General features: G+C 51.0%; 5 protein-coding genes across 15 annotated transcripts in view; all 5 read left to right on the top strand.

Annotated features, from left to right (window-relative positions):
* LOC127394873 (feather beta keratin-like) overlaps positions 1-2,828 on the top strand; it is a 34,846-nt gene extending 32,018 nt beyond the window's left edge. For 3 of the 4 annotated variants that reach the window (XM_051641165.1, XM_051641163.1, XM_051641164.1), the window contains exon 2: positions 2,393-2,828. In XM_051641165.1, the coding sequence (XP_051497125.1) occupies positions 2,414-2,707 (294 nt within the window). In that variant the 5' untranslated portion in view covers positions 2,393-2,413 and the 3' untranslated portion in view covers positions 2,708-2,828. Of the gene's footprint in view, positions 1-2,050; positions 2,062-2,392 lie in introns of those variants that run through there. The other variant, XM_051641162.1, reaches the window with a different exon arrangement.
* LOC127394880 (feather beta keratin-like) overlaps positions 1-6,898 on the top strand; it is a 38,916-nt gene extending 32,018 nt beyond the window's left edge. For 3 of the 4 annotated variants that reach the window (XM_051641178.1, XM_051641177.1, XM_051641180.1), the window contains exon 2: positions 6,583-6,898. In XM_051641178.1, the coding sequence (XP_051497138.1) occupies positions 6,604-6,897 (294 nt within the window). In that variant the 5' untranslated portion in view covers positions 6,583-6,603 and the 3' untranslated portion in view covers position 6,898. Of the gene's footprint in view, positions 1-2,050; positions 2,062-6,582 lie in introns of those variants that run through there. The other variant, XM_051641179.1, reaches the window with a different exon arrangement.
* The window catches only part of LOC127394878 (feather beta keratin-like), a 42,379-nt gene extending 32,018 nt beyond the window's left edge, over positions 1-10,361 (top strand). For 2 of the 5 annotated variants that reach the window (XM_051641173.1, XM_051641176.1), the window contains exon 2: positions 9,922-10,361. In XM_051641173.1, coding sequence (XP_051497133.1) covers positions 9,943-10,236 — 294 coding nt within the window. In that variant the 5' untranslated portion in view covers positions 9,922-9,942 and the 3' untranslated portion in view covers positions 10,237-10,361. Of the gene's footprint in view, positions 1-2,050; positions 2,062-9,580; positions 9,592-9,921 lie in introns of those variants that run through there. The other 3 variants (XM_051641175.1, XM_051641174.1, XM_051641172.1) reach the window with 3 other exon arrangements.
* The window catches only part of LOC127394881 (feather beta keratin-like), a 45,216-nt gene extending 31,867 nt beyond the window's left edge, over positions 1-13,349 (top strand). Inside the window, exon 2 of the mRNA XM_051641182.1 lies at positions 13,001-13,349. Within this exon, the coding sequence (XP_051497142.1) occupies positions 13,022-13,315 (294 nt within the window). The 5' untranslated portion in view covers positions 13,001-13,021 and the 3' untranslated portion in view covers positions 13,316-13,349. The remainder of the gene's footprint in view (positions 1-13,000) is intronic.
* Positions 13,350-20,143: 6,794 nt separating this feature from the next.
* Positions 20,144-20,522, top strand: LOC127394863 (feather keratin 4-like). The gene has a single exon (XM_051641150.1). It carries the CDS (start codon positions 20,144-20,146, stop codon positions 20,492-20,494), a length of 351 nt encoding a protein of 116 aa, XP_051497110.1. The 3' UTR covers positions 20,495-20,522.
* The last annotated feature ends 1,465 nt before the right edge of the window (positions 20,523-21,987 follow it).

Genomic DNA, 21,987 nt, shown 5'->3' with positions numbered 1-21,987 from the left:
TGTTCTAGCTTGTACCCATTGTTCCTTGTCTTATTACTGGGCACCACCAAAAAGAGAATGGTCCCTTCCTCTTGACACCCACCCCTCAGGTATTTATAGACATTGATAAGTTCCCCTCTCAGCCTTCTCTTCTCAAGACTAAAGAGCCCCAGTTCTCTCAGCCTTTCTTCATAGGAGAGACATTCCAATCTCTTAAGCATCCTTGCAGCCTCTGTTGGAGTCTCTCCAGTAGATCCCTGTCTCTTGAATTGGGGAGGCCAAAACTGGATACAGTATTCCAGGTGTGGTCTCACCAGGGCAGAGTAGAGGGGGAGGAGAACCTCCCTGGACCTGCTGGACACACTTTTCTTAATGCACCCCAGGATACCATTGGTCCTCTTTGCCACAAGGGCACATTGCTGTCCCATGGATAACTTTTTGTCCACTAGGACTCCAAGATCTTTCTCCATGGAGCTGCTTTCCAGCAGGATGACCCCAAATGTGAGCTGGTGCCTGGGTTATTCCACCCCAGAAGCAGGACTCTGCACTTGTCCATATTGAACTTCATGAAGTTCATCAGCTCTCCAGCCTGTCTAGATCTGGTCGGGTGGCAGCACAGCCTTCTGGTGTGTCAGCCACCCCTCCCAGCTTTGTATCAGCAGCAAACGTGCTGAGGGGACACTCTGTTCCCTCATCCAGATCATGGTAGGAAAGGGCTTCTTTGCATTTAATTCCATGTGCTTATTGGAAGGGTTTTAAGTGGAAGTGCAGCAAACTGGTGACAGGATGGTTTGGGTTCTGAACATTGTTGTGTTTGAAGGGAATCCCCCCATTCCATGCAGGGCTGTGCTGCAGTCATGCTGGGGTGTTCTTAGACATCTTCTGTGAGCTTAAAACCTTTCATTGTCTTGAAAGAGGACTTTGGCCTGGGCCTTCTGGATGGGAGTTGCCTGTCTGATGGAATCCCAACCTCATTGGGGAAGTTTTGTCCTCCCTCAGCAATGAGAACCTAGCTGGGGTGTCAAGAGGTGTGCCCCAAGCAGGGCTGTCATTCCTCTTGGGGACATTCAGCTCCTCTTCTGACCACAGGAATTGCAGTGCCAAGCACTGAATCCTTCCCTTGGTGTGCACATCCCTGGGGAGATGCTGACTCCTGCTGCTCTCCAGGCTGCCCCTGCTGGCACTGCCAGCCCTTACTTGCTTGTGGGGAGACTTGTGTGTTGTATGGACATCTTGTGGAGTGTTTGGAAGTGTATGTGTGCTGTCCTGCCAGGATCTGGGGCCACAGCAGAAGCTGAGCCATAGATCACGGAGAAGGGAGGAAGAAAGAGTTCTGAAGGCAGAAAATGTTCTTGTTAGGGAGTGGTTTCTGCAAGAAAACAGTAGTGGCCAACTCATACTGGCTGGAAAGCAATGTCATTCTTGCTGAAACATTCTTGTTCTGATGACTGAGGATCTCCAGGCAATGTGGACAGAGATGAGAAGGCAAAATGGGCTCATTTTTTCCTAAGGGCAATGCAACATACCAAAGAAAGTTCAAGAACCCAATAGCATAATCTCCCTGATGGAAAGATGATGCTTAAGAAGGCTTAAAAGCCTTAGAGGCACAGAGAGCTCTGGAACTGGCCAATCCCTGCAAAAATAAAGACTGCCTTTTAATCCCAGGCTTGTAATTAAAACCTGCATTCACTACAACAAAAGGTAAAAGCCTCGGGTGGGTAAGATGCTGACATCACCTGAAAATACAGCACCACTCCACCCAGCTGGCTGAAATATCTGCCTCATTTTTGTTGCAAATTCACCTGGAAATGTTGTAGCCTCTAATCCTGTCACTTGAAAGGAGCTGGTGTTGCTGAATGGGCCTGACATGAACAGGGAAATGAAAAGGCAGAGTCGGAGAGTGTAAACAAGCAACTCATTAATTGAAATGGGATGTTTAACATGAAAAATTAGCTTCTTGGTAAACACATTAAGTTCCCAAAGGTGCCTCTGGGCCTGGGGCAGTCTGGAGCAGTATAAAAGCCAGTCCCACAGCAGGCTCCCTCATCCACTGCTCTTGCCTTCTCCTTCTTGGTGAACAAGGTGAGTTCCAACATCATTTGCCTCACTCTGCTCTTTCTCTTCTTCTCCTCTTTCTCTTTTCCCTGTGATCAAGTCTTTGCCTCGTTGTAGCCTTTGCTGAGAGTCTTGATCCTGCTCCCAGCATCTCTGTCCGTCTGGTTCTTCACCAGACTTAGATGGGAGAAGGTCTTGGGCTTTCTTTGCAGGGAACCCTTGGGGATGGGGGATCCTCAGGCTCTCCTCCTCCCTGCACAGCCTGCTCCCTGCTCCCCAGCCAGTGCCTTCTGTCTTGGCCAGCAGTTCTCAGGCTGCCCCTCAGCCTGTGTTGTGCTTGCCCTGCCCTGTCTCCCAGGTGCTGCTCCATCCCACAGCCATGTCCTGCTACGATCTGTGCCGTCCCTGTGGCCCAACCCCTCTGGCCAACAGCTGCAACGAGCCCTGTGTCAGGCAGTGCCAGGACTCCCGTGTGGTGATCCAGCCCTCTCCTGTGGTGGTGACCCTGCCTGGACCCATCCTCAGCTCCTTCCCCCAGAACACCGCCGTGGGATCCACCACCTCTGCTGCTGTTGGCAACATCCTGAGTGAGGATGGAGTTCCCATCAACTCTGGGGGCTTCAACTTGTATGGTCTTGGTGGTCGCTATGGCAGGAGATGCCTGCCCTGCTAGAGCTGGGCTGTGAGTCCAGTGATGCCTGGAGCAGGAAGCCCCAAGCCAGGTGCTGGACTGAGGACAGAGCTGCTGGCCAGGGTTTGCAGCTGGGCTGAGCAGCCTTGTGGCTCCTGCAAGGTGCCAGCCTGTGCTGCCTGGAAACACGGCCAGCTGATGTCTTCTGCTTCTGCTGCTTTCACCTCTGCATCACGAGTGCCTGTTGTCTGCTGCTGTGCTGTGCCATGGGTTGATCCTGAAGGCAGCTGAGAGGGGCCCTGCTCCCCCTCCTGTGCCCATGGGTGTGGGAGGGAGACGTGTGTCCCCTTGCTGTGAAGAGGGGCCTGAGTGCCAGCTGCCCTGGGAGCAGCCTGGCGCGGGTCCCTTCCCCCTGCCCTGCTTTGTTTCTCTCTTTGCCCTCATTAAAGTTGGTGCTGCATTGTAGCTTGAGTCTCCTGGTGTTCCTTCCCTGCTCAGGTGTCCAGCCAAGCTGGCCAGAGGGAAATGGGTGCTGCACAGTCAAAAGGTGTGCCTGGTGGGATGTGGCGTGTTTGGAACACACATTCTTTTGGGACTGAGAGTCGTTGTCCCACTGAAATGGTGACCTGCAGGGGACTCCATTATACACATGACAAAGCCATCCAACATCACCCTCATCCATTTATCCCAAACACCAGACTTGTAGTGTCTGTCAGCAAACCCCAGTGGTGCTTTCCGTGGCTCCAAGGATGGTGTGCCAGATGTCCAAGGAGTTGTGTCCCTTCACCTCTGCTCCCACATCTCCTCTTTGTGCCCCTCAGGCCCCTTTCTGAACCACTCAGCAGTGTTGGCAGAGCTGCACGGTCACTGCTGGGACTTGGCATGACCTGTGGCCCATGACACTGAAGGGAGGAGGCTGAACAAGTCCCTCTGTGTCCTCTGCAAGGCAGAGGAAGGGAAGAAAGAACCCAGGGTTCAGCCTTTGTGTCTTCCTGCCTTTCTGCCCTCAACTGCAAAAGCAGTGCCATCAGGGAGGGAAGTCACTTGGCTTGTGTGTGGAGTTGGGCTGGTAAACTCCAGTGGGATGTGCTGGTTGCTCCAGCCACTGGGGGTGTGGGAGAGGAGCAGCTGCCCATCCCTTCCTCCCACACACTCTAGTCCTCCACAGGTGATGTTTATTCCCCCAGTGCTGCTTCAGGCAGAGTGAGGGGCACCTGCTGTGCTGCCCCACCTGCTGTGGCAGCCCCTGCAGTGCCTGTCCCCAGAGCTCAAGGCCCATCTGCCCTGACAGAGCTGCTGCCAGAGCCCCCTGTGCCCTGCTGGGTGGGAGGGCCCTCAGGACATGCCCTCTCCACCAGCCCCAGGAGCCAGGCTGGGCTGGCAGCAGGAGCAGGGTTGGCTGAAAGGTGGTACCAGGGAGAGAAGCAGCACCTGGGGCACAGGATCAAGGAGAGCAGGGTGTGTTGGATCACTAGGGCCTTTGGGCAGACCCCCAGCACAGGGGCTGACTGTGGGGGTGTCAAGGGCTGGTGGGAGGCTCTACCTGTGGGTGTTGTGGTCCAGAGATGAGATGGGAAAAATAAGCTTCATTTCCTGAAGGGAGAAGCCCTTCTCCCTGTTGCTTTGTCAGCAGGAGCTGGTGTCCTGTGTCCCAGGGCAGAGCAGATCTTCTCCTCTTGCCCAGCTGTGCAGGCCTGAGAGCAGCACCAACAGGCCTGATGGCCCCTGAGCAGCCTCACCTGGGGTCTCTCACCCTCTCTCCTCCCTTTGACCAGGCCTCTATTTAAGCTCAGTCCTGAGCTCTTGGTTCTGTCCTCAGCTTGGTGGCAGCAGTGGGAGCCTGCTGTGGGCTTGCTTGTGCCTGACTATCAGCCCCCCCTCTCTCTGGACCTGATGTCTCACCCTGATTTCCTGTCTGTGTGATTATGACTGTCCTGTCTGCTGACCTGTGGAGCCATCACTGGATGTTCTCCTGGTGTGTAGACTGGCTGTTCTGCCTGATGTCAGTTGTGCTTCATCACTGTGAAGGTGATGGGTGAGCTGGACTCTGGGCTGTGTCTGTCTGTGGTCTCTACACTTTTCTTGCTCAGGTTCTGTGCAATGGGGCTCGTACTGGTCAGGCTGCTGCTCCTGGGCTTGGAATCCTGCTCATCTCCTGTTTCCCACCCTACAGGTAGTGCCTGTCTCCCCCTGAGACCTGATAGCATTTTTGTTTACATGGACTTTTGCTGTCGTCATCAGGTTGACACCGTGCACCTTTTAAACTCCCCTTATCATCTAAAATGAGGACTTTGGCCTGGGCCCCTGTGAGGAGAGCTGCCTGTCTGTGGTGGAGTCCCAGCCTAGTTGGGGAAGTAATTTTGTCCTCCCTTGGCAATGAGGACCTAGCTGGAGTGTCAGAAGCCTGCAGATGGTGCCCCAAGCAGGGCTATCATTCCTCTTGGGGACATTCAGCTCCTCTTCTGACCACAGGAATTGCAGTGCCAAGCACTGAATCCTTCCCTTGGTGTGCACATCCCTGGGGAGATGCTGACTCCTGCTGCTCTCCAGGCTGCCCCTGCTGGCACTGCCAGCCCTTACTTGCTTGTGGGGAGACTTGTGTGTTGTATGGACATCTTGTGGAGTGTTTGGAAGTGTATGCGTGCTGTCCTGCCAGGATCTGGGGCCACAGCAGAAGCTGAGCCATTGAGTTGGAGATGGAAAGGAAGTACATTTGGTCCCTGGCAGGTGCCTTTGTTAGGGGTGGAAAATCCCAGTTTAATAGGAGAAGCAAAACTTGGTTGTGGCAGAGCAGTGTCCTTCCCTCTGAACCATGGCTGTCCTGGTGACTGCAGATGTCCAGGTGCTGGTGACTGGAGGTGTCCAGGTGCTGCTGTGGAAGGGTAGGGAAACCAGCCTGGCTTATTTCATGGCAGAGCAATGCTTGATAACACAGCAGGGCTGAAGCCCAAGGGCAGAACTGACAGCCTTGGCAAACTGGTGCCTAAGACAGCCTGAGGATGTGGGAAGGGAAAGCTGAGGAGGAGATGGCTGGTCCTCTCATGGGAAAGTTGTTGGAAGTCTGGCCTGTGATGGCAGGTTTGGAAGGGAATGAGGCTCCATGTCACAGAATCCTGTAATCGTTCTGGTTGGGGAAGACCTCGAGGATCACTGGGTGCAGCCATGAGCCCGATTCTACCAAGTCCAGTGCTAAACCATGTCTGTAATGTGGGTGGAGAGAGGCTCCTAACAAGCCCAGGAGACTAATACACCAGTGCTGACTGGTGAGCTGGGTCTTCTCCTTTTTGCCTTCATCTTCTTCCTTCCCTTTTGTGTCATTTCCCCTGGAAACATTTTGGCCTCTGATGCTGTCACTTGAAAGGAGTTTGTGTGGCTGAATGGGCTTGTCATGGACAGGGAAATGAAAAGGCAGAGTTGCAGGGAACATAAGCAGTGTCCCCATTTCTGTAATTGTGCTGTTTTGCATGTTGGATGAGGCGGTTGGTAACACATTCCATGAGCAAAGGTGCCTCTGGGCCTGGGGCAGTCTGGAGCAGTATAAAAGCCAGTCCCACAGCAGGCTCCCTCATCCACTGCTCTTGCCTTCTCCTCCTTGGTGAACAAGGTGAGTTCCAACCACACTTGCCTCACTCTGCTCTTTCTCTTCTCCTCGTGATCAAGTCTTTGCCTCATTGTAGCCTTTGCTGAGAGTCTTGATCCTGCTCCCAGCATCTCTGTCCGTCTGGTTCTTCACCAGGCTTAGATGGGAGAAGGTCTTGGGCTTCCTTTGCAGGGAACCCTTGGGGACGGGGGATCCTCAGGCTCTCCTCCTCCCTGCACAGCCTGTCCCTGCTCCCCAGCCAGTGCCTTCTGTCTTGGCCAGCAGCTCTCAGGCTGCCCCTCAGCTTGTGCTGTTCTTGCCCTGCCCTGTCTCCCAGGTGCTGCTCCATCCCACAGCCATGTCCTGCTACGATCTGTGCCGTCCCTGTGGCCCAACCCCTCTGGCCAACAGCTGCAACGAGCCCTGTGTCAGGCAGTGCCAGGACTCCCGTGTGGTGATCCAGCCCTCTCCCGTGGTGGTGACCCTGCCTGGACCCATCCTCAGCTCCTTCCCCCAGAACACCGCCGTGGGATCCACCACCTCTGCTGCTGTTGGCAACATCCTGAGTGAGGATGGAGTTCCCATCAACTCTGGGGGCTTCAACTTGTATGGTCTTGGTGGTCGCTATGGCAGGAGGTGCCTGCCCTGCTAGAGCTGGGCAGTGAGTCCAGTGATGCCTGGAGCAGAAAGCCCCAAGCCAGGTGCTGGACTGAGGACAGAGCTGCTGACCAGGGTTTGCAGCTGGGCTGAGCAGCCTTGTGGCTCCTGCAAGGTGCCAGCCTGTGCTGCCTGGAAACATGGCCAGCTGATGTCTTCTGCTTCTGCTGCTTTCACCTCTGCATCACGAGTGCCTGTTGTCTGCTGCTGTGCTGTGCCATGGGTTGATCCTGAAGGCAGCTGAGAGGGGCCCTGCTCCCCCTCCTGTGCCCATGGGTGTGGGAGGGAGACGTGTGTCCCCTTGCTGTGAAGAGGGGCCTGAGTGCCAGCTGCCCTGGGAGCAGCCTGGCGCGGGTCCCTTCCCCCTGCCCTGCTTTGTTTCTCTCTTTGCCCTCATTAAAGTTGGTGCTGCATTGTAGCTTGAGTCTCCTGGTGTTCCTTCCCTGCTCAGGTGTCCAGCCAAGCTGGCCAGAGGGAAATGGGTGGTGTGGAGGGAAACAGGAGGACGGGAAAAGGCTGGTCTTAGACCTCGCTTTGTCCTCCAGCTCCTGGAGGAGCTCCATGCTCTCAATGGCCGGGGTCATTGAAAGAAACCTGAGCCGGTGGAGGAGTGTGTGTTTCTATCTAAATATGTAAAAGTTGTCCAGGAGTTCCTCCAAACAACTCGGCAGCAGCATGTGAGGTTGGATACTGCCTTCCAGTTGATGTGATACCCACTGACCTGCTAGCAGGCATTTCTGTGCAGGCTGACACCCAGCTGGCCAAGGCTCTGTCTTCATGTGACCAACCAAAATGTGTCCTGGTCTTTCTGACCTTCAACCATTTCTTCCATACCCTGGAACTGGATGTGGCCCCCAAGGATTAGAAGGAACGTGTGGCAGCCAGTACATATGTGTGACATGAGGTGTGAGTCCTCTGCTGGAACTGTGCACAGTGGGGATGTGCTGAGAACGTGTGTGTAAAATGGGTAAGGGAGGGGCTGGACACAGGGGGATTTTCCTCCCTGATCGGAACAGGTTGGGTAGTGTTGGTGACATATCCTGGAAACACTGGAGGGCTGGAAGGGAGCAGGAATGGCACCTTATTCCCCCCTGGAGCAGCCTTGAGGTCAAAAGCATGAAGTGCTGCAGGGTCCTTCTGTGTGTGTCACTGTCCCTGCAGGGACATGAGTCTGGAGCAGCAGTGCAGGGAGAGCTCCCTCAGCTGCTGTGCAGGCTGTGCCTGCAGAGGTCCTGAGCAGTGGCTGGTTTGTCCCTGCAGCCAGGCCTCAAGCTGGGGACTGAGGGTGTGGTTCCCTCCAGCTCTGTTCTCAGCCCCTGCATCCCACACCATAGGAAGAGCTTTGATCCTGCTCCTCTGGTGGTGCTTCAGGTGAAGCAGGAGGCCCCTTTTGTGCTGTGCTCCTGTGACTGTCCTTGCCCAGGCTGCTGGACCCTGCTTGTTGCTGAGCAGGGCTGAGTGTCCCGTGCCCACCCTGCCAAGTCGTGCCTGGTGTGCCAGTAGTCAGGGTGGCTACAGCAGAGGTTGTGGCAAAGACCTGGGCAGGAAGCAGGACGTGTGTCCACTGGACAACGTGTGCCTTGGACACGGGGGTGCCTCCAAGTCCATCAGAGGAGTCGAGTAAAGAGTGTTGGGAGAGGAAGAGTCTCCATGCTTAACCTGTGCTGGTTGGCTGCTTAAGCTAGGTTGGGAAGAAGGAGAGAAAGAGTTGGGGTTGTTCAACCTGAGAACAAGAAGGCTCTGGGAAGAATCTGTAGCAGCCTTCTGTAGCTGAAGGACCGACAAAAAATCAGGAGAAAGACTTTTTATAAGGCCATATAGTGATAAAATAAAGGGTTATGGTTTTAAACTGGGAGAGGAGAGATTTAGGTTGGATGTTAGGAAGACATTGGGTAGTGTGAGGGTGGCCCAAGTTGCCCAGAGACGTTGTGGAAGCCCCAGCCATGGAAACATCCCGAGTGCAGGTTGGATGGGGCTTGGGGCAACCTGGTTTAGTGGGACATGCCCTTGCCCATGCTGGAGGGTTTGACCTAGATGATCTTTAAGGTCTTTTCCAACCCAACCCATTCTACAATTCTATCATTCTATGAGGATGCCACAGGAGCCCAGGCCACATTCTGCCAAGATGAAAGCTCAATCTGAGAGAGTCTGGAAGGCAAGGGAAGAGCTGCCCTGCCCAGAAGGGCGATGCCAGGCAGCGTGTGAGTGAGAGCATGAAGGACATTGGTTGCTGGTGCCCACCCTTGTGTGTGGATGTCCAGGCTGAGCCTGAGAGTGATGCGGAGCCCTGGGCTCAGGGACCAGTTTAAAGTGAGGCCCCTGAGGGCACGGGGATGGCATCAGCTGCTGAGGTGGGACACTCCTCATCCCTGGCTGCATCATCTGCCGGTGCTGACGTGTCACTTCCCCTGGGAACATTTTGGCCTCTGATGCTGTCACTTGAAAGGAGTTTGTGTGGCTGAATGGGCTTGTCGTGGACAGGGAAATGAAAAGGCAGAGTTACAGGGAACATAAGCAGTGTCCCCATTTCTGTAATTGTGCTGTTTTGCATGTTGGATGAGGCGGTTGGTAACACATTCCATGAGCAAAGGTGCCTCTGGGCCTGGGGCAGTCTGGAGCAGTATAAAAGCCAGTCCCACAGCAGGCTCCCTCATCCACTGCTCTTGCCTTCTCCTTCTTGGTGAACAAGGTGAGTTCCAACTACATTTGCCTCACTCTGCTCTTTCTCTTCTTCTCCGCTTTCTCTTTTCCCTGTGATCAAGTCTTTGCCTCGTTGTAGCCTTTGCTGAGAGTCTTGATCCTGCTCCCAGCATCTCTGTCTGTCTGGTTCTTCACCAGGCTTAGATGGGAGAAGGTCTTGGGCTTTCTTTGCAGGGAACCCTTGGGGACGGGGGATCCTCAGGCTCTCCTCCTCCCTGCACAGCCTGTCCCTGCTCCCCAGCCAGTGCCTTCTGTCTTGGCCAGCAGTTCTCAGGCTGCCCCTCAGCCTGTGCTGTGCTTGTCCTGCCCTGTCTCCCAGGTGCTGCTCCATCCCACAGCCATGTCCTGCTACGATCTGTGCCGTCCCTGTGGCCCAACCCCTCTGGCCAACAGCTGCAACGAGCCCTGTGTCAGGCAGTGCCAGGACTCCCGTGTGGTGATCCAGCCCTCTCCCGTGGTGGTGACCCTGCCTGGACCCATCCTCAGCTCCTTCCCCCAGAACACCGCCGTGGGATCCACCACCTCTGCTGCTGTTGGCAACATCCTGAGTGAGGATGGAGTTCCCATCAACTCTGGGGGCTTCAACTTGTATGGTCTTGGTGGTCGCTATGGCAGGAGATGCCTGCCCTGCTAGAGCTGGGCTGTGAGTCCAGTGATGCCTGGAGCAGAAAGCCCCAAGCCAGGTGCTGGACTGAGGACAGAGCTGCTGACCAGGGTTTGCAGCTGGGCTGAGCAGCCTTGTGGCTCCTGCAAGGTGCCAGCCTGTGCTGCCTGGAAACATGGCCAGCTGATGTCTTCTGCTTCTGCTGCTTTCACCTCTGCATCACGAGTGCCTGTTGTCTGCTGCTGTGCTGTGCCATGGGTTGATCCTGAAGGCAGCTGAGAGGGGCCCTGCTCCCCCTCCTGTGCCCATGGGTGTGGGAGGGAGACGTGTGTCCCCTTGCTGTGAAGAGGGGCCTGAGTGCCAGCTGCCCTGGGAGCAGCCTGGCGCGGGTCCCTTCCCCCTGCCCTGCTTTGTTTCTCTCTTTGCCCTCATTAAAGTTGGTGCTGCATTGTAGCTTGAGTCTCCTGGTGTTCCTTCCCTGCTGGGCTGCCCAGCCAAGCTGGCCAGAGGGAAATGGGTGCTGCACAGTCAAAAGGTGTGCCTGGTGGGATGTGGCGTGTTTGGAACACACATTCTTTTGGGACTGAGAGTCGTTGTCCCACTGAAATGGTGACCTGCAGGGGACTCCATTATACACATGACAAAGCCATCCAACATCACCCTCATCCATTTATCCCAAACACCAGACTTGTAGTGTCTGTCAGCAAACCCCAGTGGTGCTTTCCGTGGCTCCAAGGATGGTGTGCCAGATGTCCAAGGAGTTGTGTCCCTTCACCTCTGCTCCCACATCTCCTCTTTGTGCCCCTCAGGCCCCTTTCTGAACCACTCAGCAGTGTTGGCAGAGCTGCACGGTCACTGCTGGGACTTGGCCTGACCTGTGGCCCATGACACTGAAGGGAGGAGGCTGAACAAGTCCCTCTGTGTCCTCTGCAAGGCAGAGGAAGGGAAGAAAGAACCCAGGGTTCAGCCTTTGTGTCTTCCTGCCTTTCTGCCCTCAACTGCAAAAGCAGTGCCATCAGGGAGGGAAGTCACTTGGCTTGTGTGTGGAGTTGGGCTGGTAAACTCCAGTGGGATGTGCTGGTTGCTCCAGCCACTGGGGGTGTGGGAGAGGAGCAGCTGCCCATCCCTTCCTCCCACACACTCTAGTCCTCCACAGGTGATGTTTATCCCCCCAGTGCTGCTTCAGGCAGAGTGAGGGGCACCTGCTGTGCTGCCCCACCTGCTGTGGCAGCCCCTGCAGTGCCTGTCCCCAGAGCTCAAGGCCCGTCTGCCCTGACAGAGCTGCTGCCAGAGCCCCCTGTGCCCTGCTGGGTGGGAGGGCCCTCAGGACATGCCCTCTCCACCAGCCCCAGGAGCCAGGCTGGGCTGGCAGCAGGAGCAGGGTTGGCTGAAAGGTGGTACCAGGGAGAGAAGCAGCACCTGGGGCACAGGATCAGGGAGAGCAGGGTGTGTTGGATCACTAGGGCCTTTGGGCAGACCCTCAGCACAGGGGCTGACTGTGGGGGTGTCAAGGGCTGGTGGGAGGCTCTACCTGTGGGTTTTGTGGTCCAGAGATGAGATGGGAAAGAGTCTCCGAGGAAAGGTAGATTTGGCACTTAGGAAATAAAGATAAGCTTCATTTCCTGAAGGGAGAAGCCCTTCTCCCTGTTGCTTTGTCAGCAGGAGCTGGTGTCCTGTGTCCCAGGGCAGAGCAGATCTTCTCCTCTTGCCCAGCTGTGCAGGCCTGAGAGCAGCACCAACAGGCCTGATGGCCCCTGAGCAGCCTCACCTGGGGTCTCTCACCCTCTCTCCTCCCTTTGACCAGGCCTCTATTTAAGCTCAGTCCTGAGCTCTTGGTTCTGTCCTCAGCTTGGTGGCAGCAGTGGGAGCCTGCTGTGGGCTTGCTTGTGCCTGACTATCAGCCCCCCCTCTCTCTGGACCTGATGTCTCACCCTGATTTCCTGTCTGTGTGATTATGATGGCTCTGGCCAGCAATTGGTGGGCTCTGCTGACCTGTGGAGCCATCACTGGATGTTCTCCTGGTGTGTGGACTGGCTGTTCTGCCTGATGTCAGTTGTGCTTCATCACTGTGAAGGTGATGGGTGAGCTGGACTCTGGGCTGTGTCTGTCTGTGGTCTCCGAATTTTCCTTGCTCAGGTTCCATGTGTTGGTGTCATTCTCATTTTACTTCTGTTTCATTTCCCCTGGAAACATTTTGGCCTCTGATGCTGTCACTTGAAAGGAGTTTGTGTGGCTGAATGGGCTTGTCATGGACAGGGAAATGAAAAGGCAGAGTTGCAGGGAACATAAGCAGTGTCCCCATTTCTGTAATTGTGCTGTTTTGCATGTTGGATGAGGCGGTTGGTAACTCATTCCATGAGCAAAGGTGCCTCTGGGCCTGGGGCAGTCTGGAGCAGTATAAAAGCCAGTCCCACAGCAGGCTCCCTCATCCACTGCTCTTGCCTTCTCCTCCTTGGTGAACAAGGTGAGTTCCAACCACACTTGCCTCACTCTGCTCTTTCTCTTCTCCTCCTCTTTCTCTTTTCCCTGTGATCAAGTCTTTGCCTCGTTGTAGCCTTTGCTGAGAGTCTTGATCCTGCTCCCAGCATCTCTGTCCGTCTGGTTCTTCACCAGGCTTAGATGGGAGAAGGTCTTGGTCTTCCTTTGCAGGGAACCCTTGGGGACGGGGGATCCTCAGGCTCTCCTCCTCCCTGCACAGCCTGTCCCTGCTCCCCAGCCAGTGCCTTCTGTCTTGGCCAGCAGTTCTCAGGCTGCCCCTCAGCCTGTGCTGTGCTTGTCCTGCCCTGTCTCCCAGGTGCTGCTCCATCCCACAGCCATGTCCTGCTACGATCTGTGCCGTCCCTGTGGCCCAACCCCTCTGGCCAACAGCTGCAACGAGCCCTGTGTCAGGCAGTGCCAGGACTCCCGTGTGGTGATCCAGCCCTCTCCTGTGGTGGTGACCCTGCCTGGACCCATCCTCAGCTCCTTCCCCCAGAACACCGCCGTGGGTTCATCTGCATCTGCTGCTGTTGGCAACATCCTGAGTGAGGATGGAGTTCCCATCAACTCTGGGGGCTTCAACCTCTCTTGCCTTGGTGGTCGCTATGGCAGGAGGTGCCTGCCCTGCTAGAGCTGGGCTGTGAGTCCAGTGATGCCTGGAGCAGGAAGCCCCGAGCCAGGTGCTGGACTGAGGACAGAGCTGCTGGCCAGGGTTTCCAGGTGGGTTGAGCAGCCTTCTGCCAAGGAGGGCATGAACAACCTTCTTCCTGGAAACACAACCAGCTGATGTCTTATGTTCTTGAATTCCTGCTTGTGATGACTTTCCTTGCATCTGTGATTTTTAATTTCTCACTAATTTGCTATAATGCTGTGCTTTTATATCATCAGTGGAGGGGTTTCATTCAGGAATGAAGGAAAGGTGGAGTCTTGCTTGCTCTCTTCCAGTTGGAATGGTTTAAATGGCTTATTTTCCTTTTATAAAGATATATATATATTCCTTTTGTTTTGCAAAATACTGCTTTACTTTTTATCATTAAACTGATGTTGCATCCAAATTTGAGTTTCATTGTGGTTTTCTTCTCTGTTTATTATCCCCTTGGGGTGGAATGTGTGGTATGGAAAGTCTATGCCAAGTACCTCATTAGTGGCAAGTGTGAACTGAATGGTCCCCACAAACAACCTCACAAAAATAATGTCATTTTTGGTTACACTTCTGTGAAGTATTGAACAGCTTTAAATACATATGTCTCTTGAAAGTTTGTGGGGTGTGTGGTTTCAGTTTTTTCCCCCACATCTCTGTGTGAAAATACACTTCTGATATTGCAAGTTGAGTGCTTTCTGTTCTAATCACTTCTTTGGCATCTTTAAAACTCTGGCTATTTGTAAGTCCTTATTTCAGAAGCAGGGTTTGGGTCTCTGGTTGGTTGGATTGAATAACACCAGACTCTGAATCTTGAACCATGAGATGGTTTGAATGACCTGGACTCAAGGCTTTCCAGGTGAAGTGAGTGTTCAGTCCTCATCCAAGTAAAAAGACACTTTATATGGATGTGTCATTAATACATTTTTATGATGGGCTTTGTCCTCTCTTTAAACCTTAAACAAAATCCAATACAACTAATTTCTCAGCTAATCCACACAAGAACTCTCACAATAGAGAAGAAAAATGAGTTCAGAACTAGACAAATGACCACAGGTATTTCCCTTAGAAACAGTTTGCTGTTTAACCTGTTGCTCGCCACCTGGGAATTTACCCAAAGATGTTAAAACTCAGCACATTGTGTACAGTGAGAGATGTTAAAGGATAATATAGAATATCCTTGTTTGTAGGTACATAAGCTGTGAGAAATTTATCCAAGTTTTGAAACGCGTTGAGCTGCAGAGGGACTTGGCAGGACAGGGGGAAACACCAAGAATGAGAGTTGTGTGATTTCTCTACACCTCGTGCAGGGTTTTCTCTTTTAGAGCCCACTAAAATCTATAAGAAAATGAAAGTATCACAGTGTTAAGATGGAAATAGTGGAGGAACCAGAGGGGAGATACCTGGTGTTCAGGTTCAGTGCTGGAATCGCCCCAAATGCCCACACAGAGGAAAACAAGTAGCTTCACATTTTGTTCAGATGTTTTGCATTTCCATCCTAAGTTTTCTTTACCAAGGAATGACTTTCATGCAAAGTTACCAAATTATGGGGGGAAAATAGGTTAGAGATGAGACAGGATATGTCCCCTTGTAGGCTGTGGCTTGAGGCAGCAAAAGCCAAGTCTGGAAGGTGGAAAATGAGTGGGGACCAGACTGAGTGGAGTCTGCTTAAAATGGGTTTCCAGGAGTGTATTTGTCAAATGAGTGATTGAAGGGACTGAAATGTCTCCACAAGCATCTGATGCCTTGTTGACAGAACTGGTGTGACTGTAGTAATTAGTTATTCACACAGATCTGTGAGGGATCCCTGATCTCCCTCTGATGTACATCAAAGAATGGCTCCTCTCTTGCTGGCAGGAAAGTGTCTCTCTAGGATGCAAATGGCCATGGAGTGAAAAGAGGACAAATGAATTTCAGGAGAATGAAATGTCTGGTTAAGTGAGGTCCAACAACAGCATGTCCTGAAAGGTACATTTGTGGTGTTTGTTGTGGAGGAAAAAACTTGGAGAACTACTCTCTGCCTTGCAGTATGTGAAGGGGTCCTACAAGAAAGCTGGGGAAGGACTTTGGACAAGAGCAGGGAGTGATGAGATGAGGGGTAATGGATTAAAACTCGGAGAGATTTAGCTTGGACATTAGGAAGAAATCCTTTACTGGGGGGCGTGGGGGTGGTGAGACCCTTGCTCAGGTTGCTCAGAGAAGCTGTGGCTGCCCCATCCCTGGCAGTGTTCTTGGCCAGGTTGGATGAGGATTGGAGCAACCTGGGCTGGTGGGTGTCCCTGCCCATGCAGGTGAGTTGGATCTAGATGGTCTTTAAGGTCCCTTCCAACCCAAACCATCCCATGGTTCTATGATAAGCTCCTAAGTCTGTGTGTGCTGATTGAAAAGAAAAAGGAAAGAGTTTCCTGGAACGAACCAGCCTGGGGCATCATGGAGAACTTGGGCAGGATGTTGAAGACTTTATTACCTGTAAGAGACAGTTCCTGAAGAATGTGAACATCAGATTGAAAGCCTTGTCCCCTTTGTAAGTTAAGACTGGAGAAATGGGGACAGTAACTGTGCATTAGGATGTTCACAAATTTAGGAGACTATTGAGGCGTCCTTTTTTTTGCATGAATTAATTCCCACCTACATTTTTACAGGTGGAACCTTTTCTTGATAATGAAATGGCTTTGCTTCACTATCCAGCCTAGGTTCACCCTGACATTGCCTGAGAACCATACTCTACCCATTAAAAATTCTTTAATCTTCACAGTTTATGGGCACTTTTAATTTCTGGTACTTTCATTCTGTCTCTGTTAGTGTCAATGTGAAATTACTCCAAGCTCAGTCTATTAAAGAGTCTTTTTTCAGCTCCTCAGCAATTTGTTGACTGGTGTGTCTCAGGAGCACCATCTAAAATCACATCGAAGATGTTTATTAAAGCTCTCTGTATAATTCCCTGCCTGACCCACATAAAGACAATTGCTTGTTAACTTGTTCACCATCTTAAAAAAACAGTATCTCCAAGGAGAGCTTCAAGCCTCTTGGATGAGTTTTTGGAGCCAACCAGACCAGCTGGGAGCTGAGCCATGGTCAGGAGTCTTTTTGAAATGGTGCAGTGATGTCTGATGGGTTTGTTTTTAAAATATAAAGTAGTAGACCAAATAGAAACCCTTGTATGAAGAAAGAGAAACCCAAACTGAAGTGTTGAAAACTTCGGTGGATATTGTTGCAGGTTTTAGTGGGAAAATAATTCTCCAATAAGCACCTGATGCTATAGAAGAATTTATATTTTAAAAATGTTTATGTGGGGGTGTTGTTTGGGTCTGGAAAGGAAGGGAAAGATTTAAGAGCTTAAGTGAGTCACTTTAGAAAATAGTCTTGAAATATGAGAAGCAGTTTAAAAATTGTATTAAGATTGATTATTTTTTCCTTTAAATAATGGTTCAGAGTTGGTTTCATGGAGTCTGTTCAAATACAAATGGCTTCACTTTGTGAAGGTATAAACCTCTGTGTGGGCTTGTAGTAGTTGGCAAAGAATGAACTTGAGGTTTTAAAGATAATCCATTGGGTGGATGATGAGAGTGTTAGACCTTGAAGAGTCTGAGAACTTAATTCTCTGAATATGCACATTATTAATGACAGTTTTGAAGGACTTTCAAAACTTTCCTCTTTAGGAACCTAAGACTTTTATTTTGCACATGTCTCTGAATCCTCATGCCCAATATTCAGTAACTCTTCTCCAAGGAGAGATTCTAACCCCACAACTTGTACAGGAGAGGCTGCAAAGTAAAGTTAAAAGAGAAATCACGATTTTCTCTATATATTCCACTTCTGGAATGAACTTCCATCAGTCTGGAGTGTAATCACTGTTGTCTGGAGGAAAAAATACAGTGGCAAACATGTCCTGGTGTATTTTTTTCTTTCCAATGACTCCACAGTGAAACTTGTCCAAGAGTGATACCTCAAAAGAGGTTAAAATTTATGTATCCTCAAGATGACTTGTGAAGTGCTCTTTAGATTTGTGATCTGAGGTGGTACAGAAGGGAGTTCTGGGTTTCCTTCATGAATGAACTCATAAATTAGGTTGAAAAGTCCCCATGTGCCACCAGCTGAGCCTCAAACTGTGTTACCAAAGTGTAACAGGGTGATAACTACCCAGATCTGTTATCATAGCATTTTTTTCTGAATTTCACACAAAGCTCTGACCCTTTCTCACCAGATTCAGAGAGATTTCAGGTGTGTTTCTGCTTGGGGTTTTTTTGGCAGGGCCTTCACATAACACAGAAGCTCAGTCTGGATGGTTCTTACTCTTGGCTGGAGTCAGAGCTTTGTAAACATGGACTTTATTAAAGATTTACACTCATATTCTTAATAAAAGTGCACCTTGGAATGATGAATTATGTATTGTATAAATTCCTCTTCATTTTTTTCCTTGTGACTACAGTGAAACACAGACCAGAGCATAAATTTTGTTGTGACTGGAAGGTGGCACTGGAATAAATTTCCTCCATAATACCAGGAGATGAGAGAAACTTGTATGTATGTCAGAAGATAAGGGAGTGAAAACAAAGTAATGAACAGTGAGGAAAAGACATTTAATCAGCTGGAATCATTTTGCATGCAGGACATACTCATTGGTAAGTAATTTCATGCACAAAGGATGTCTGTGCTCCTCAGGCCATGGGAGATGCAGTATAAAAGGTAACACAGCTCAAGGTCCTTCCTACAACTTCTCTTTCCTTTTCCTCTTTTGGGAACAAGGTTAGTTCAAATCCACTGCTCTTTCTCTTTGCTGAGTTCTTACAAATTTATTGCTGCTCTTTATTTTATTTTTTCTTCTCCACAGCATCCTGCTCATTGCTGGGTTGGTTGGGGGGGGGGATTTTCTGTTTCTCTTTAAAATGTTGGGGTTTTGCTGTTAGAATTACATGTGTTTCTGGCGTCCTGTCTCAGCCAGGCAGCTCCTGGAAATGATGGTAGAAATGTATTGAAATATGGGCTTTCAGGTGTGCTAAGGGACTTCAATAATAACAATAGTAATAGTAGTAAGAATAATAACAACAGCAACAACAACAGAGGGGGTAGAATGCCTGTGCAGGGGGGTTGGAACCAGATGATCTTTAAAGGTCTCTTCCAACTCAAACCATCCTGTCGTTCTATGATTACAGAAATCTCTGTGCTTGACTTTCAAGTAGCAAAGTGGATTTTATACCTTTAAGGATCTTCTTCATCATTTCTAGTACCTAAAATTTCAGCTGGGTTGATACAAAAACAACACTCGGGATGTGGATGCATTTATCTTCAGAAATGTCATCCTGAAAAACCCTTTTCTTTGCTCTTTTTTCCCTGGGAGGCTCCTCCAGTGTTGCCACTTCTGTTATGATGAATCTGTTATGGGGCACAGTGGGAGACAGGAGGATAAAATTAATCAGATACTAAAAGGAACAGCTGGAGAGCAAGGAAACTAGGGAGGCTTAAAGCAGAGGTTTGTGGGGTTTAAAAATCAATTATGTCAAACCACAAGCTCGTGAGCTGTAAATACTTGAAGAAGTGAAGACAGAAGGAACAGTCCCAGGGAGTTCAGCAAGGCTCTAATCACCCTCCCTCAACCTTCTCCTAGAGAAACCACATGGACTTCAGTATGATAGAGATAGAATCCCAGACTGGTTTGAGTTGGAAAAGACCTTAAAGCCCATCTAGTCCCACCCCCCTGCATGGGCAGGGACACCTCCCTCTAGACCAGGTTCCTCAAACATTCTGTTTGGTGTCTTGTAGCTGCCAAATTTTGCAATGATGTTCCAGGCTGCAATGGCATCTCCTGCAGGTTTAGGGAACTTGTTTCAGGGGCTGAGATGAGCACAGGAAACAGCAAAGTTGGTGGTTTCTGGGGTGCTGGCAGCAGAGCAGCCCCAGGGAGCCTGCAGGGAACTCCTTGCTCTCTCATGGAAAAACTCCCAGCTGTCTGGAAAAGATTTCCAAAGGCCTCATCTTCCAGGATGCTTAACTAGATTGAAATTTGTATCTTGTGGTAGGTGAAGTTGGAACCTGGAGAATAATTCTCCATTTCATTTTCCAGCTGTCTGTTGGACTCTGTCCATCAGTACCTTTGTGGCTGGCAATTACTCATAATTACTGCTCCTACAGTGCTCTGAGTACCTGGAGCTGGAGCTCAGTGTCTTTCCAGACATACACCCCATCAAAATCCTAACATTAAAGTGATGATGCAGAGCTGGGTCCTTTTGTTCTGCTGCCAGCTGCTCTACTGGATCCCCAACATCTGAGGGAGGATTGCTGCAGCCTCCATCTTCTTGGAACAGTTTTAAGAATTTGGTTTCCTTTTCAACTCACTCCCTACTCAGCTCCTAAAAGGATCCCTGGAAAGCTCCTGGTTTCCTGATACCTGAGTTAAATGCAATAAAGAAGAGAAGGCTCCAGGGAGACATTAGAGCACCTTCCAGCACCTGAAGGGCCTCCAGGAAAGCTGGGGAGGGAGACGTTTAACAAGGGCAGGGAGGGATGGGACGAAGGGTAAAGGATTAAAGCTAGAAAAGGGAGATTTAGATTAGACATAAGGAGAAAATTCTTCACTGTGAGGGTGGTGAGACCCTGGGACGGGTTGCTCAGAGAAGCTGTGGCTGCCCCATCCCTGGAAGTGTTCTTGGCTGGGTTGGATGAGGCTTGGAGCAACCTGGGCTGCTGGGAGGTGTCCCTGCCCATGCAGGGGGTTGGATCTGGATGATCTTTAAGGTTCCTTCCAACTCCAAACCTTCCCATGATTCTATGCTATGATTCACTTCTGGTCCTGTGTTTCAGGCTTAGTTCCACCCCACAGCCATGTCCTGCTATGACCGGTGTCCTCCCACCTCCTGTGGCCCAACCCCTCTGGCCAACAGCTGCAACGAGCCCTGTGTCAGGCAGTGCCAGGACTCCACCGTGGTGATCCAGCCCTCTCCTGTGGTGGTGACCCTGCCTGGCCCCATCCTCAGCTCCTTCCCCCAGAACACCACGGTGGGTTCCTCAGCATCTGCAGCCGTGGGGAGCGCGCTTGGTGCTGAGGGAGTTCCCATCTGCTCTGGGAGCTCCGTGGGGCTGGGGAGCTTTGGCTATCCAGGCCTGGGCCTTGGGGCCAGCCGGCCCTACCGCCGCTCCAGCTCCCAGCGCAGCGGCTTCTACGGGCCCTGCTGAAGCCTGAGGAGCAACCAGGAACCCACCACCAGGAACGCTGAAGCACGACCCCACGCAGGACTGAGCTCATGGCCATGGCTTTCAGAAGCCCTGTCAGATCCCCACACCTCCCCCTGAAGCCCATGGAGCTGGGGGAGTTAGTCATCCCCTAAAATGAGGTCCCTACTCTTGTTTTACTACTTTATGTTTCCAACTTATCATTTAGACAGTAGATGGGACTTGTTTGTCCAGGTGCAATGCTCCACTGAAAGAAGAGCTCTGTCTTTGGGCTACATCACCATGAGATGTGTCATTCTTCCCATATTGAAACCTGTTGCTTTGCAATATTTTGGTCCACTCTATCATATTATTAAAGTGGTGTTTTTCTCAGATCTCCAGTCTTCTGGTATTTTTTTCCTTTCCCTTCTTGATGATCTTTAAGGTCCTTCCAACCCAAATGATTCTTTGCAAACTGCTTCTGGGTAAAAATTAAGCACCAAGTTGATCATCACTGCCAGGCAGGGACATGAACACAGCTGAGACCATTAATAAGAGGAGAACGTGTTTAGATCACAAGATCCAGAAAACATTTAATTTTGCAGATGAAATGCCTGTTGATTCCACACTGGCTCATCATCATCCTTGCCCTTCTGCAACTCTGCCAAGAAATTGTTCTCAAGGCTGGAAGCATTTTGTGATCCAGCAGAATGGCAAGGTATTTCAGCTGGCACTTAATGCTAGCTTTAAGGAATCCTGTTGTGATTCAGGCTCTCAGTAACCCTGACCTGGAGCTGCAGGATTTGCATTCTTTGACCATCAAATCACTGCTTGAACACTTGGATTTGGGCAACAAAACATGCAGGGGCAGCAGAGGTCTGAGAGGAAGAATACACATGGATTTTTGGGACAGAGAACAGCCCTGGGGGATCTATTTACTTGCTATTTACTGCCTAAGTACCGTGTGTTTTAGGTCTCCTTAAAATCCTGGCTGTCTTTACTGCCCTGGCTACAGCCCTGCAGAATTCCAGCCGAAAGCTCTTGTCAAGGAAGCATGGGAACAGAAAATAAATACAGGACACATTTAAACCTTTAGCAATCCTCTCCAGGAAATGGGTTTTGCTCAAAATCAGGGCCTGAAATTTCCAGCAGGTGTGCAACAGCCACTGAGGCTGCTGAGAGGATAGAATTTGGGGGAAAATTGAAGAGGTTTTAATGTTGGGAAGGTTTGAGCACTCAAGTAACTGGGACAAGGGCAGGGAGGGATGGGATGAGGGGGATGGATGAAAACTGGGAGAGGGAGCTGGAGGTTGGAGATGAGGAGGGAATTGTGGAGTGTGAGGGTGGGGAGAGCCTGGGCCAGGTTGCCCAGGGAAGCTGTGGCTGCCCCATCCCTGGCAGTGTTGAAGGGCAGGTTGGATGGGGCTTGGAGCAGCCTGGGCTGGTGGGAGGTGTCCCTGCCCATGCAGGGGGTTGGATCTAGATGCTCTTAAAGGTCCCTCCCAACCCGTCCCATA

Source organism: Apus apus, chromosome 27, assembly GCF_020740795.1.
Source record: "Apus apus isolate bApuApu2 chromosome 27, bApuApu2.pri.cur, whole genome shotgun sequence".
Classification (NCBI taxonomy): Eukaryota; Metazoa; Chordata; class Aves; order Apodiformes; family Apodidae; genus Apus; species Apus apus.
Note: the sequence above shows the minus strand (reverse complement) of the source record. Positions and strands in the feature narration are given on the sequence as shown.

Excerpts from the sequence above, each read along its gene's own strand:
- LOC127394863 (XM_051641150.1), top strand. The coding sequence starts at position 20,144 with ATGTCCTGCTATGACCGGTGTCCTCCCACCTCCTGTGGCCCAACCCCT.